Source organism: Contarinia nasturtii, unplaced genomic scaffold, assembly GCF_009176525.2.
Source record: "Contarinia nasturtii isolate CC-2019 unplaced genomic scaffold, AAFC_CNas_1.1 Cnas_scaffold_1240, whole genome shotgun sequence".
Classification (NCBI taxonomy): Eukaryota; Metazoa; Arthropoda; class Insecta; order Diptera; family Cecidomyiidae; genus Contarinia; species Contarinia nasturtii.
In genome coordinates, this window is record NW_022198581.1 from 4,254,104 (window position 1) to 4,269,359 (window position 15,256).

Genomic DNA, 15,256 nt, shown 5'->3' on the forward strand with positions numbered 1-15,256 from the left:
ACTGCCGACGTAATTTCCATTTCATTAATTAATAACGATGTCGCTGCACACACACATTCCAACTGCGTTGCCGAAGAAAGTCACAATATTTAACAAAAATGTACTGCAAATGAGAGAATGAAAAAAAAGAAGAGTTTTAAATGACCTCTTTACGGCAAATGTCATACATACACACGGCAATTGTTGATCAAGATTGAAAATATCAAAATTAATTTGTAACGTGGTTTAATTACAATAATTATGTTATATTTACTGTGTACAGCTGTTAAGCGATTATCGCAACAATGTTGTTGCTCATGCGAAGCTTGGTATGTATTTGAAGAGCCTTGTGTATTGCGATTGAATTAAAAAACACAACAACTTCCATCAAAGTGTAACGCAACAATGTGACGCTCAAATTCAATCCCGTGGAAACGCTCGCGCAAGAGAAACGATTTTTGTTTCAAAATTCACAAAGTTTAATAACAAATGCACGAAATTTTGTCACCGATCGACTCAACACATAATAATTATTATTCAATATATGTGCGCTCTATTGCTGCAATTCTCTATCGCTATCGTCACAAAATACAAACTTGTTTTTTTTTTGCAAGCACGATTGACTGGTTTTATCATTTATTCTCAATTTTAAATGCTTCGTCCATATTTTTATAGATCGCGCAATGATTTGGTGATTTATTTGAAAACAACAAAATTATAATAATGGAAAATGATCACTATATATTAATTTATACAAAAGACCGATTTTTCGTCATTTTTATTTCTGATAAATAACGGTCATTAATTTTAGCTATTTTTCGACGAAAACTACCTGTTTCATGAAATAAAAATAAAACATTACCACAGATTGCATTCTACAAGCGAGCACATTTATCGACTGAGCGGAAAAAATCGTACTAATAATTCAGCACAAAATGAGCTAATCTAACAATAAAACACTATTTAGTCCAAACACAGGTATAAACGATTTATGTGAATGTAGCGCATACACTCAACTGACACGGTTCAACGTAAACGTGCACAATAACAAATGGAAAGAGTGAGAGAAACTTAAACCGAAGTTGAATATATCGTAAATGCGTTCAGTGGCTGTCGGTGATTAGTGTTCCTTTCCTCTATCGTTTTCTATTTCATAATGTCTACTGACTGAGTTGAATCAGCCTTAACTGAGCAAATGACTTGACATGCGAGGAAACAGTTTGTTATTTATTCAATCTCGAGTGCATATGCATGTAATTATACTGTAATCAGTACACGTACAATTTATGAGAACATTTGTTTCTATTAAGCTCTAAGCTTTTTTTCTTTCAGAGAAATCTAAACCAAAAATCTATCAATTTGTGTATATATTCACATCATGTGTGAATGGTGAATCACATAAATAAGCTTTGCTAAAGATTCTTACCAATTTGCTTAGTTGCAAGGTTATATTGCATTGCATTTGATAGACGCATGTCACAAGATCGTTTCATATCTGTACGGAAATTGCTGGCTTTGATTGAAGGTAATTTGTTGATAATGAACAATGAAGTACCATCACGAAAAAGGACACACGTTTCCAGGGGAATCTCATACGATCAGGCATGCAGTTGAATTTTCACAAGAATACAATTACCAGGTATTATAATGAGATAATTTCAGCCAGATGAATCAGTTCAGCCAGATATCGCCAGGAGCTGAAATGGAAGGAGAACAATAAAAGAGATTGTTATAGTGATTGTAGCAATGTAAGTTTAATTATAACCATAACAATCACTTCTATTGTTTTCACTCAATTTCAGCTCCTGACGATATCTGGCTGAGCTGATTCATCTGGCTAAAAATATCTCATTATAATGTCTGACAATTACATCAAATACAGTCTGTGTAGTGTGTTCGGAATACAGTCGATTTTAAGACATTTTAAGTTATTTGTCGTTTGTCTTTGTAAGTTTTCTAATCTAATCGCCGTCCAGAAAACTTAAGGAATTAGTTGTCAAATTGGTTGTGTTGATCGAATCCAAAATGTGAGGCTGACTTTATTTTAAACTGACTGATCAACCCAGCTGACATGAATTAGTCGGCTAGACATATCATCTCATTACATTGTCTGATTTTAAATTTGGTGTTACGACTGTCAAGTGTCTAACTAATTCAATTATATAAATCTTCAAAAGTAATAATCATAAAACTAAAACATTTATTGAAATGATAAATAAGCAAATTGATTTTTGTCACTTTCTGTTTCGTGGTTTAACAGTTTTTTTTTTGTAATACGAGTTTTGTAATACGAGTAGGTATTTTTTTCTCCTTCTAATATATGTTTTATTTGCTATTTTGTCAAGGGGAAAACCGGTACTGAAATACTAAATATACTCAGAAGTATTGAAAAGTACCGAAAAGTACCGAAACGTATCAAAACGTACCAAAACGTACCAAATAGGTATTCGTTTCAAAAAAAAGTGAATAATTTTTTCGTGTTTTCGACTGTCTTTTTGGTTTTACATGGCAAGCTTGTATGAAACTCTCGGAGACTCGGTATAATGCACAAAAAAAGTGAAAAAATGTTTTTCGATATTTTTGTGCACTATACCAAGTCTCCGAGAGTTTTATATAAGCCTGCCATGTAGTAGCAGAAAGACAGTCGAAAAGACGAATTTTTTTTTCAATATTCTCGACTGTCTTTCTGCTACTACATGGCAGGCTTATATGAAACTCTCGGAGACTTGGTATAGTGCACAAAAATATCGAAAAAAAAAATTCACTTTTTTGTGCATTATACCGAGAGTTTCATACAAGCTTGCCATGTAACACCAAAAAGACAGTCGAAAACATGAAAAAATTATTCACTATTTTTTTGAAACGAATACCTATTTAGTACGTTTTGGTATGTTTTGATACGTTTCGGTACTTTTCGGTACTTTTCAATACTTCTGAGTATATTTAGTATTTCAGTACCGATTTTCCCCTTGTATTTTGTACTCTTATTCATAAGTCACGAAAGGAGTTTTGTGAGGAAATGTCAACAAAAATCATAAAACCGCTAATAAATGAAATAGTAATGCTGAAACAAAATGAAATAAATCCATTAAAATTGTAAAAAAAAGAAACCAACAAAGAATCCATTCATTCTTCTTTATCATATATACATACATCATTATCGTTTTTTTTGCAACATACATTCAAAGCGTATGCGAATTCAACTGGATCTGTGATATCTCTCACACGTTTTATACATCCTTTCCCCATTGCAATCACGATCTTCTGGTGATCTTTTTGTAATTTATCAATTTCTTGCATCACATGAGCATAGTTAAGTTGAGCTGCATTCCGATGTAGTGCACCGGCCTCTTCCATAACACAATGCATGAAACATTTCAACGGATAGCTGTTTGGTAGATTTTCAAGGTCAGTTGTTTTTTCAAATAGTTCAACTTCATCACGCGTCGATCCTGGACATTTTTTATAACACAGTTTACATACAGCCTCTTCATCGAAGCTATTTTCCAATGATGCTGATGGCCACTGAAAATGAAAACACTTTCTAAGTACCCGATTGATTTCTATTAAATGACACGTTGGATTCAATTTATTTATTTGAAAATAATATTACATCATCCCTTTTGCGAGCGATCACCAAAACAACAAATCCGAACAGTACGTAGAAAAGGTGTTGAAGACACATTTTTCAATTCGCTTGCTGAACTTCTAATTGAAAAGAAAAAGTTACCGCGTTTCCAACATAGACGATTTATATATATGTCGGAACGAGAAAAAAATGTCAACTCAGTTAAAACCAGAAATCGACACTTTTTCGTCTCATTTTTAATTATAGGAAGTGAATTTTATGGTTTGTCATGATCCAGGGGGTAGACATAAACTTTTACTATACAAAACTAAAAGTATACTAGACTCTATTGTTCTCTTATAAATGTCTTCACACTGGCAATGCAATTCATTTGGCTCAATACTAGAAATACTAGCAGACTATTTGCGTTTTTGTGTGCATACTAAAAGAAACTATAGGAGAAACTAAAAGAAACTCAATGCATATTAAATGAAACTAAATATACTAGAAATTGTGCACATGTCTTATGTTTTACTTTATTTTAGACAAACTGCCGACCATCGATACGTTCACGAGGGTTCCCCCAAGAAATTTTTTGGAAAATTTGTGGAGAAAATTATGTTTATTTTGGTTTTTTTGGGGAGAAAAAATCTTTCGATTTGCTAGGGATTTTTGAGCTCCCCCTAGGAACGTAAAATGAAAAACTTTTTTGCTAAAACCAAAAGAAAATCTTCCAATTTACCGTCACAACCGACCCGTAAATTTTGATGAGTAACTCAAGTCAATTGTGAAAAATCGCAAATCATTTAATATTGCAGAAATTGTTTGTAATTGATTTCACATACAAAATAAATAACCGTCAAAACACCAGAATTTTTTATAAAATTATTTCAAATTGTGGATTGGCCACAAAATATATAAATTGAGGAGTACACACAAAGGTTCAAAGTTTTCAAACTTTTTGAATCATCTATCAAGAAATCTTCAAATTGCGGACAGCATCAAATCAATTCAGTGTGAAAAATCTCACCAGCAGTCTCGAATTGCCTCATAAGTAACATAAGTGTTGAAGAAAAAATCAGAATTAAGCATGTACTCAAACAAATTTCCGAAAATTTCAATTAAATATTACTGTTTCATTATTTCAGCCTTTGAAGTATGCGAAACTGTTAATGAACAATATATTTACGAATGAAATACTGTACTTAGAGAAAGCGTACAATTTGTTTTCATTACAATGCGTATTCTATGTCTTTACGCCTGGTTACACCGCACAACCTTCAAATTCCACGTAAAATGTGAATAATTACAATTTATTTCAATGTAAATGAAAAACGAAAGTATAGAGTTCTATGGAATAAAATTTGCAAAACATCCTTCTATAAACAAAACAAAAAACGGAAAAAAAATCTGTCGGAAATATTATAAAAGAAATGGAGTGGGAAAAGAAAGGCCACTCAAGAAAATAATGATATGTCATATCACACTCATGAGTCCATTGACATTAACAACCAACACTAAGTTTAATCACGTACAATAAAATTAATACAAATAATCTACAGTCAATAACCATAAACCCAATACTCACGTTTTTAATTTTTTTGTTTCACGGTTCGAGAAATGTACAAACCTGGAAATGCACTTATTATTTACTTGGTTCTCAAATTACAAAAAACAAATAAACTTCTAGACATGAAACAATCATTTTTTTGAATGGCATCGAAAATCGGCAATAATGAATAATTAAAGATGAACTTTATAATTGCTTCAAAATAAATAAATTTCAAACTGTTTATTTGCATAACAAAGGCAACAAATTGGAGCTGAGGATAAAACGTGTCCATTTCATAGACAATATACACCATAGACATAATTAAAAAAAATCATTCAATGTCATAGTCTATGACTCATAGATAAGTTATAAATATGGACAAAACATATTGGCATCGATGAATGTCATAAGTTTTTTTTTCTGTGCACTGTTCAACTGAATAAACACAAACAAATAAATCAAGTGGCACGTGTTTATCATGTGCATGTGCAATGTGCGTATTTCGATTATTGCTTCATTATCCGATAATATTTTTTTTCGGAGGATGCAAAAGAAAAAAAATCGTAAATTTCAACAAATAACCGTCGTTTAATTTGATGAAAACAAGTAAATGAAAGTTCTAAAAACGTGAAAATAGAATTTTTTGCTCCACAAAAAAATATGTTGGGTTTCTTTGAAAATGCACATTTCGTTTTTCATCCATAACCGATGAAATGTGTACGAAAAAGCAGCTGTTCCGCAACGCCTATGTTGGATGCATTTGCAATTTTCTTCATGCTGCCCATCAGATGGAGTGGAGTGCATGTGTATTTTTGTCGAGATAGTTGATATCATTGCAACGTTGCATTGCGCATGTGATGACAAACAGATAGAGAGCATTTGATGTTTGGCATCAAGAATCCAAACATTGAATTATGGAGCATTTCGGGTCATTTCTTCCGCATTGCACTGCATGAAACAAAAACAAGCTGTGACTTTGTTTATACACCACAAAAAATCTCTCATTTTTTTCTTCCTCTTCTGGTTGTGAAGTTGTGATCTCAAGAAAAACGTCGTTCATGCACTCAAGTCGTATTATTTATACATCGCGCCACGTTATTGATGATGCACAATGCATTCATTCTTTAGTAAACGCACAATGGTTGCCACAATTTTAATTTGCATCTTTTTGCTCTACATTACATTTACATTTAACTCCTGTTTAATGCCATCCATACGACGGTCACTGCAAAAAGTAAGTGTTTCCCACCAAAGTAAGAAAAAAAAGTGTCGTTTTTCATTTTGTAATTCATTTTTGTTTTTTTCGTTCAAAAATCTCTTGGTGCAGAATAACGTATACGAAAATGATGAGCCAAAGAAGAAGACAACGTCAAGTAATTGCAGTGAAGTGCTTGAAATTCGGCTGGTCGACACGGTTGTTAGAAATGTTCCATTGACTGGATTGAACGACGGTGAGAACACTTCAAAATATCGTTTGCTTAGCGAACATGGTGAACGATTAAATCGACATTTGCCGAAAGTGCTTATAATTGGGATTAAGAAAAGTGGAACACGAGCTTTATTGGAGTTCATTCGATTGCATCCACTTGTTCGTGCAGCGGGTTCAGAGGTGCATTTTTTTGATCGGCACTATCAACGCGGATTACATTGGTATCGCGGTCGTATGCCAACAACGATTGACGGACAGATTACAATGGAGAAGACCCCTTCCTATTTTATAACCAAAGAGGTTCCGTATCGTGTTCATCACATGAATCCAAGCACAAAGTATGAATAACTTTTAACTATGAATTTTGTTGAACATTGATTAAAATTCATTTTTTTTAGATTGCTAATCGTTGTTAGAGATCCAGTGCAGCGTGCAATATCAGATTATACGCAAGCGGCAAGCAAACGAAAAGAAATGAAAACATTTGAAGAGCTCGCATTTTTAAACCTTACCGCAGGTCAGTGGAAATAATTCAAAAGAACTTTGCTACAAAATTATGATTGTAATTTGTTTGTTTGTTTTTTTTCTTTTCATCAAGGTGTCGTCGACACAAATTGGGGACCGATCAAAATTGGACTCTATGCACGACATCTCGAACGATGGATAAAATACTTTAGCTTGTCACAGTTTTTATTCATCAGTGGCGAACGCTTGATTAGTGACCCAGCGTACGTCTATTTAATTAACTTAAAAACACTCGAATTATCCATATGTCTCCACTCTTATCTCGTTTCAGATTTGAAATTGGTCGCGTACAAGACTTTCTCGGTTTGAAGCGTATCATAACCGAAAAATATTTTTATTTTAATTCATCAAAGGGCTTTCCATGTCTCATCAAATCGGAGTCGCGTTCAACGCCTCATTGTCTTGGCAAAAGTAAAGGTCGTAGCCATCCCTCCATCAGTTCAAGTGCTTATAAACATTTGAAAGAATTTTATCGTCCTTACAATCTGAAATTTTATCAAATGACTGGCATCGATTTTGGATGGCCATAAATTTGTTTTTTATAAATGAGGAAATATCTCGTTTTCTTATGTCCGCCAAAGCCAATGTTCATCAGCAACCATTTCATATAATCAAAAAAGCTAGTGATATGACTGTATTTAAGTTAGATGACTGATTTATTTGGTGCATTTCAAAACGGTTGAAGTTTATTAGGGATTTTTTTAAAATTAAACAATTGAAAATTCGAGTGCCTCAACAACAGATGCACAACGCAAAGTTTACATAATTCATTTTTTTAAATGGAAATTAGCAATTGTAGGATAATAAAAATTTGAAAATCGTTGTAAACCGTGAATGGTTAAATGATCTAATTATCATTATAATATTAGCCGTCCTACAAATGAGACTCATTCATCGTTTTTTGAATGTTTTTTAATGAATTTTGTGCACAACAGTTTTACGAATATGCCAGAATATACGAATTTATGATTTCGATGGTTCGACAATTTTTATGCATGAACTTTTATTTCGTCTGAAATTTTAAAGAAACAAAATCAATAAAATTTAATATGGATTCAATCAAATGTGTTTTATTAAAAATTGAACTTGATGCAAGTTTTCGTTTTGTAAGCTTATAAAAAGCGCAACCGATTGAAGATAACGCCATCTTCTGGAAGTTGACAATAAAATGAATGGTCGTTTCTTTTAAGCAAATGGAAAGGTTTGAAATGGAATGCTTTATATTAAGATAGAAAGTATTAACGAATAATGGTTTAAAATTGTATTTCAATTATAAGAAAACACACAAAAACGGTCGACGACAATGAGAAAAAAATCCATTTGTGACTAAATGAAAATCGGTTTTCAATTCTAGGTAAACAACTTTATTCGAAAAATATGCATAATTATGCGAAAATTCCACTTCGTTATGACGATAGAAAAATTTCGGTGAACAATGCTAATTGATGATGAGTCCTAATTTGAACGCACACCATGAAAATGAGAACTAAAGACTGTTACTAATGGATATAAACTTGTGACAATGTTATGGATTCAAACTAGGAGTCTACAGGGTCAATTTGCCAGCCCACCCCATGCCCTAGAGAAATTTCGAATTACTCTGGAATTGAACATATGTAAAATAAGGACTTTGTCAGAGATGTTTCGTAATTTTTTTGAAATTTAAATTCCCCTGTATCGCCAACTTCCGATGCTATGGACAATGCTTGAATGCTTGTTTATAGTCAGTTTTTGTGAATAGACGTAGAAAGTGTAAAAGGTGCAGATATTAAAAAAATATTTCACGTCGATAAAAAATGTTCAAAGAATGTTTCGCATGAATGGAATCTGAAGCATAAAACTAAATTTCTTTTGCAAAGAGCCATTGAGTTCACACCTGAATGGAAAAATGCATGGCATGAATATAATTGGTTTAATTATATTGATGTATATTTAGCCCATTTGAACGCTGATGCAGAATATGTTGGCCGAAAAAACGCAAAGGCACAAAGAATGAATCCAGATAAAAATAGAATAGGATAGAGAGAATGAGTAGTAGAGTTCCTAACTCAATTTACAAAGGGCTTGGTATATCGGCGATAAAATCAAATGGCTTAAGTCAAGTTCAAATCGTTTTGAGTGAACAGTGTTCAGTGAGCATAGATTGCACACAATGCCTGAACAACGCGAACTGCAACAACGAGACATTGAATTGTGTGCGAGCGCGTGTGTGCGAGCAAGTGAAAGAGTGAGAGATATTTAACGAAAAAGTTAATGCAGTTTGAAGCAAATGTTACGATGCCATACCATTTCTTCATCGTCGTCATCGCTGTTGTTCGATTTTTGCTATGTGACCGTAGCATCGGGAACAAATCAAAAAGAGATGCACTGAATTTAAGCATCAAAGTACACAATCTATTTCAAAATGTGGCCGAACATTGAATGTAGTACGCCCATGCGTTTACAACAATATTCATTAGGTGCACACTGCACACATATTATATAGATATATTTTTTTTTTCGTTCATACGATTTATATGTATTCATTGCATGGGTGCATACAGCGATAGTTTGGCTCTATCTCTCACTCTGCATCGGTCGGTACGCGTTCGTTAGTTGTTGTTGTTGTTATTATTGCAGCCATATTCATGTTTGCCCTTCTGTCGGTCTAAGTAGTTCATTGATCCTTTTCATTCTGTACTCGAAATGTGCTCGTTATTCAGAAATTTTATTTTTCTGCAATGCTTGGTGTCTCCATGCATTTTGGACTTTGGCATAACTCATCGAAATCAAACAATGATCGCTCACTTGCTTCGCTCTTTTAATATATAATGCCATTTAAAAACTTCAGAAAAGGATTCAATTCAATTTTCGCATCGTTACTATCGCTTTTGTTCTCTCTCACGCTATCTCTATCTCTCTCTCTCGTCCCGCTCTTTCTCTACAGCTCTCTATCTCTCCCTCGCATTCCCATCCAGCGAGATTGAATCAAACGAAACACACACACATTCATAGATGGAATTTTTATATGAAAATAATGTGCATCCATGTAACCGTCATATCGAACATTCGTTGTATGTGTCAACATGCCAACGTTTAAACGAAATGCTTCCTTAGTTTTTGGCATGCACATTTGAACAGCATATATCGAATTATATACATTATTTTCTATTGTACTCTACTCTTAACATTGTGCTACTCTAGTTGAGTGTGTGTCTGTGCCAATGCACAGCCACCTTTGAAATGAACAAGAAATGCTTCATTCATGTTCAATTTCCAACAACATTGATATGACGACCGGCTCGATTCTCTCTTTCTCGATTTCATTCCCCGTCTCATCGTACGTTTTCACTGAATTCAGCCGAGTTGAGTCACTAAGCGACGGCAGAAATCAAATTCAATTGGAAAATATCAGCAAAAAAAAATCGTTAATACCAGCGAGAAAAAAAAAACGAACACTCCCCATCTATTTCGAATGGGAAATCACAATCACGTGAGAGAAAGAGGAAGAGAGGGAGAGCGTTAAAAAAACCTTACACAATGCCAACCATAGAATAAAAGGAATTCTCGGTCTGACGAATCGACACCAGTACTCGTTGATCGAATATTGTTTAACAACATTTTCAATTGTATTGGGGTTTTTTTTTCTCTTCTCTTGCTACGGCAGGCTTCAAATGTGCTGCAACTGTCTAAATGCAACCCATCAAATAGTCACACGAAAGCTAGACAGTGAACATTGATTTCGATTGGAATTGATGGTGATTTGACGTCGAAACATGATGAAATATCCATAAGGCTTTAATCATTTATTGACAGATTTATTTTCATTTCCAACATAAAGACACTAACACGATTCTACTTCCCTGTGGAAATTGAATTGAAATTGCTGATTTCCTTACCACAGAAACGATATCTCCTCCACTTATCAATTTTTCTTTTTTCGAAATAAATATTCAAGATATATCTCTATTAATTACGTTATATTATTTTATTTCGATTGGACACTTTGCTGTCGCATTGAATGCTTTCGACTTGGACGCAAAACAACGTTCATGTGTAAGTAAGAAGAACTGTATTCGAACCTACATCAACATTTTTTGCCGAACGGCATCCAAACACAATTCAGATAAGAAAAAATTTAACGAAAAAAAAACAAAAAAACGAACGAACTATCAAACTAAAACAAAATGCCTTTAAGTTCACGGTACATAAGTGAGTCGTTCGGCACATTTACGCATTGAATCCGTGCCACGTGCAACACAAACATCTTTTTTGTGTCGAGGATATTTCGGCATTTTCGGCGAAAGTGAGAAAAAAGAAGAGATTCTTATTTGCACGCAATAAAAAGGTACTCTTTTTGTAACTGTTGCTTCTTTTTTTTCAACGTTCTTTGCAAAGAAACTCGAATTTCCTTTGATATTTTAAGAGATATTTGGCCAGGTCCAAGGTTTACTTTTGATATGTAAAAATTGTACAAGTCCTCAAACATTCACCGAATCTTGTCTAGTCGTTTCATTTGTGGTTAGTTGAATTGCAATTTTTATGTTGATCCTTGGAAATGTTGTTATTTTTACTAATTTTTATTTCACAAAGTTTCAAAAAGTTTAAAGTTTTTTTTTTGTTCCAAAGGTGTCCATTTCAGTTTTTCCAGATTTTTTAATATCATTTTGTGCGTCAACATAGCATCTTTGAATCACTAAACTGGCGTGTCTAAAAGGAATAAATGAGACATTCTCATCTTCATCTAATAATGAATAAATCATTTGAAATGGTGATGCATTCTAAAAAAGTGTTCCAGTCCCACGTTCAAGCATTAACAAAAAAAGATTGAAAATCGTTTAAACGAAATGCCATTTGAAATTTTCTTTTGCTCTAAAATGGCAATGAAAAAAAAAAGCCGAGCAACAAAGTGATTGTTTCAAATGTCAGAAAATTGAATGAATGTGCACGTATGTGTGCTCAGAGCATCCCACGAATATGATTAATTTGCGATGATGTTTGCACGGCGGTATTATGAAGAGAGCAAAATATGTCGAATACATTTATTCTCAACCTCGATTTGCTTGTCATTTTCCCATATGAAAACGAGATGTGCTCATGCATCGATAAGCTGAATGCCCTTTGATACGAAACTCAATCGAATTTCTTGTTGTTGCTGCTATTTTCGTTTGACTTTGGCGATAGTGAAATCAAGCGCAATGATTATACTGTTTGCTCATCTCTATCTTGGTTGCTCTAACTTGGTTGCATTTGAATCACAAGTTTTGTAAATGACGATGATATATAATAATACAAAAATTGCCAAATGAAAATATAAATACAAAAACACCGAACAACCGATTGAAATTCGCATACATAAACTGCATCACATCGCAGTAAATGAATCGTTTAGAACTCAAAAATTTTCTAGGCGAATGAAAATGGGCACGCAAATGAAATAGGAGTAGAGAGTGCGAAGTCGAGCGCGGGAGACTTAAATGAATTTGTATTTTGTGGCTATATTTCTTATGCGCCGATGTATTTGTATCTGCCTCAAAGCTGTTTGATAGGACTGAAAGTAATTGCAAAAAGGTGAAATAATCATTTGCGGGCAGAGGAAAGCCCATAATCAGAAATAAATACCAGCCAAATGCCGGGTTCGAGTTAAAATTAAATAATTAAAATAGTTCAGATAGTTGCGGACGATTTCTCTCTCTCTGTCTTGTGAACCGTATTCTGCTGTTCCTGTTGTTGCCATGCAATTGATATGGATCGTTTTGTATGCGCGCTCGATTGTTAGAGAAAGAGACAGAAAATAAAAAAAACCGAATTGCGATTGCGATGCATTGAGTTCCCGAATCAGAACACAGAACAGCACCATAATCAAGAGATGTAACGTTCAAGAAAATGGGAACCGGTTTTAATTTATTTGCTGTAGATCTGAACGTATTGCATGCGCGCACTTGCAACTTAACGAAATAAAAAAAGGGAACGAAGAGAGAAAGAGTGTAACAAGAATAAGTAAAAATTGGCCATTGGATTGTGGTTTCTTCTTTCGCCGTATGTGTGTTTGTTATTAAAGTTGCCTATATTTCTTTGCTTGCGCGCAACACACACATTGTTGTTTCTTTTCTTTCAATTTATTACCGTTTATTCTTGTCACGGTGCTTTTGCCGGCACCGAAACATTTTTCGCACTCTCGACTCTGAAAATTACGCCACGCGCGACACCAAATACCCAAACATTTTTGAATTCGAATTAGTTGTGTGTATACATTGATTTACAGATCTAGCCCATCTGATCTGATGTTACTGCTGATGCAATATATGAAATATAAAATTGTAAACTAAACCATTTTCATGCTTAGATATTTCAGGCCTATACTGAGAACACTATTAATTTTACCAAACATGAGCTTCAACAAAAAATGACTTTGCTTGTTCCGAAAAGCAATCAGTTCTTCGCATTTACTTAACAACATTCGTTTTTAACAAAGATCCAGATGAAAAGGGCCAAAAACTTTTTCTAAACATTTAAATCAAAGCATCAAGCATATGCAACAACAGCTCATTCTCCTTTTAAATATTTCAATTTATAACTTCAGCCCTAATGATTGCAATAAATTTCAAAATTAGCAATCAGTCATAATCATTGTCTTCGTTGTAAAAATGTGTGGAAAAAAGCATCTAAACGACGATTGTAAATAGAGCATGCTAGAGTCTTGACTCATCACCGAAAAAAAAATCAAATGAACAAAAAAGTCAAGTGTAGTATTGAAACTGTATGCTATTGACTTAGTATTAAATAGAGCACAGTTTTTTTTCTACTTCGAACTCTGTATTTTGGGAAAATAACATTGGGTCGACGTAGTTTGATATTATTCAAAGTTAAAGCATACCACAGTGTCGAATCAATTTTAATATTTGTTGAATCAGTATCTAGAACCCAAAATGTACGTCATACACACTGGCTATGCAATCGGTATGTGTGTATGTGATTCGCGAGTCATGAGCACGGTTTAGTTTGATGTGTGCCGCGGTATAGTTTGATTTGTGCTTTCGTAAAAATTGTTCTACAGGAGCACGATCGCGACATAAAAGATCTATTTTATCCAGATTGGGTTGGGTCTAATCACAATATTTATCGTCTAGTATCGTTTCTTCTTCTGCTACAGCTGCTATTAATAACGCGTTGTTGTAATCGAATGCATCGTACACACACTGAATTGGATTCGATCAGTTGATCAGCTTTTTTAAAAGTAGATGGTATCGTATGTGTGAGGCAAGGCGACGGTCGGCAACAGCTCTCCGTTGGTTTCTTTCTTCTTTTGACGTTCGACAATATCATCGAGAATTGGTAAATTCCAACACATTTGATTATATCGAACTAAAGAAAAAAGAAAAAAAAATTGTTTGTGTTCTTTTTATTTCGCTTGTCTTTTTGATTGCCATTTAGGATTTCGATGAGCTTCTGTTTCGCCGTTTTATTTGAACGATGTTCACAACGAAACGTTCAGTGGTAAATTTTCATGAACAAGTCATCATAAGTCGGTATTTGAATCTTTTGCGTGCTAATATAATTTTGAAGTGCTTGCTAGAAAAGAAAACGACAAGATAAAAACCCGTTCTTTCCACGTGAGGTCTCTACAACATTCAATACACAAGCATAGAAACGAAATGAAAAAAAAGAACGATCGGCACAAAGACTATATTAAAGGAAACACGAGTGTGTGTATTTGCGTCGAAGAAAGAAAATTGTATCCGAAGAATACGAAAAAAACAAAACTAGATCGCTTCGGCTAGAGAAGAAAAAGAGCATGATTCAGTACACACAAATTATAATTGGAGTAAAATCTACTCCACTTGGCGTAAATTGAGTGTCTTGGAAATGTCATAACGTTAAGCTTATATGAAATAAAAAATAAGTACATTTGGATTATCCATGATTTTATCGCATTTAAATGCAACTCAAAAACTTTAAATTCAATTGAACTTTTGTAGTCGTTCTTTCTCTCTCTATCTGATTTTTTTTTAAATGAACTGTTTGAGAGGCGTGCAAATCGACAATTTAATCCGAGGAGCAGAGAATTTATTTCAGAGCACATTGAATCTATCTGAATACAATAACTCATTCGCTGTGTGATCGAATCCATTACATTGAATTTGAATGCATCTCTATAAACAGGCTGATATATCAGTCGTTTACCTATTTCGCTACAAAAAGGGATTTTCATGATTTACAGCTA

The 15,256-nt window shown here is 33.9% G+C and overlaps 2 protein-coding genes across 2 annotated transcripts; one reads left to right on the forward strand and one right to left on the reverse strand.

The window, feature by feature from the left end:
• Window positions 1–2,766: 2,766 nt before the first annotated feature.
• On the reverse strand, window positions 2,767–5,229 carry LOC116345437. Its single transcript, XM_031774809.1, has 4 exons — window positions 5,136–5,229; window positions 3,593–3,687; window positions 3,133–3,504; window positions 2,767–3,043 (listed from the first exon to the last, which is right to left on the reverse strand). Exons 2-4 carry the CDS (start codon window positions 3,662–3,664, stop codon window positions 3,023–3,025), a joined length of 465 nt encoding a protein of 154 aa, XP_031630669.1. The 5' UTR covers window positions 3,665–3,687; window positions 5,136–5,229; the 3' UTR covers window positions 2,767–3,022.
• Window positions 5,230–5,998: 769 nt separating this feature from the next.
• LOC116345435 (heparan sulfate glucosamine 3-O-sulfotransferase 3B1) lies at window positions 5,999–7,934 on the forward strand. Its single transcript, XM_031774808.1, has 5 exons — window positions 5,999–6,333; window positions 6,427–6,866; window positions 6,927–7,045; window positions 7,127–7,256; window positions 7,325–7,934. The coding sequence occupies exons 1-5, from the start codon at window positions 6,211–6,213 to the stop codon at window positions 7,581–7,583; spliced, it is 1,071 nt and encodes a 356-aa protein (XP_031630668.1). The 5' UTR covers window positions 5,999–6,210; the 3' UTR covers window positions 7,584–7,934.
• The last annotated feature ends 7,322 nt before the right edge of the window (window positions 7,935–15,256 follow it).

Excerpts from the sequence above, each read along its gene's own strand:
- LOC116345437 (XM_031774809.1), bottom strand. The coding sequence starts at position 3,664 with ATGTGTCTTCAACACCTTTTCTACGTACTGTTCGGATTTGTTGTTTTG. Across the intron at positions 3,505-3,592 it reads TCGCTCGCAAAAGGGATGAT|TGGCCATCAGCATCATTGGA; the intron begins GTAATATTATTT and ends TTTCATTTTCAG. Across the intron at positions 3,044-3,132 it reads GCAAAAAAAACGATAATGAT|CATTACTATTTCATTTATTA; the intron begins GTATGTATATAT and ends ATTTTGTTTCAG.
- LOC116345435 (XM_031774808.1), top strand. The coding sequence starts at position 6,211 with ATGCATTCATTCTTTAGTAAACGCACAATGGTTGCCACAATTTTAATT. Across the intron at positions 6,334-6,426 it reads TACGACGGTCACTGCAAAAA|AATAACGTATACGAAAATGA; the intron begins GTAAGTGTTTCC and ends CTCTTGGTGCAG. Across the intron at positions 6,867-6,926 it reads CACATGAATCCAAGCACAAA|ATTGCTAATCGTTGTTAGAG; the intron begins GTATGAATAACT and ends CATTTTTTTTAG.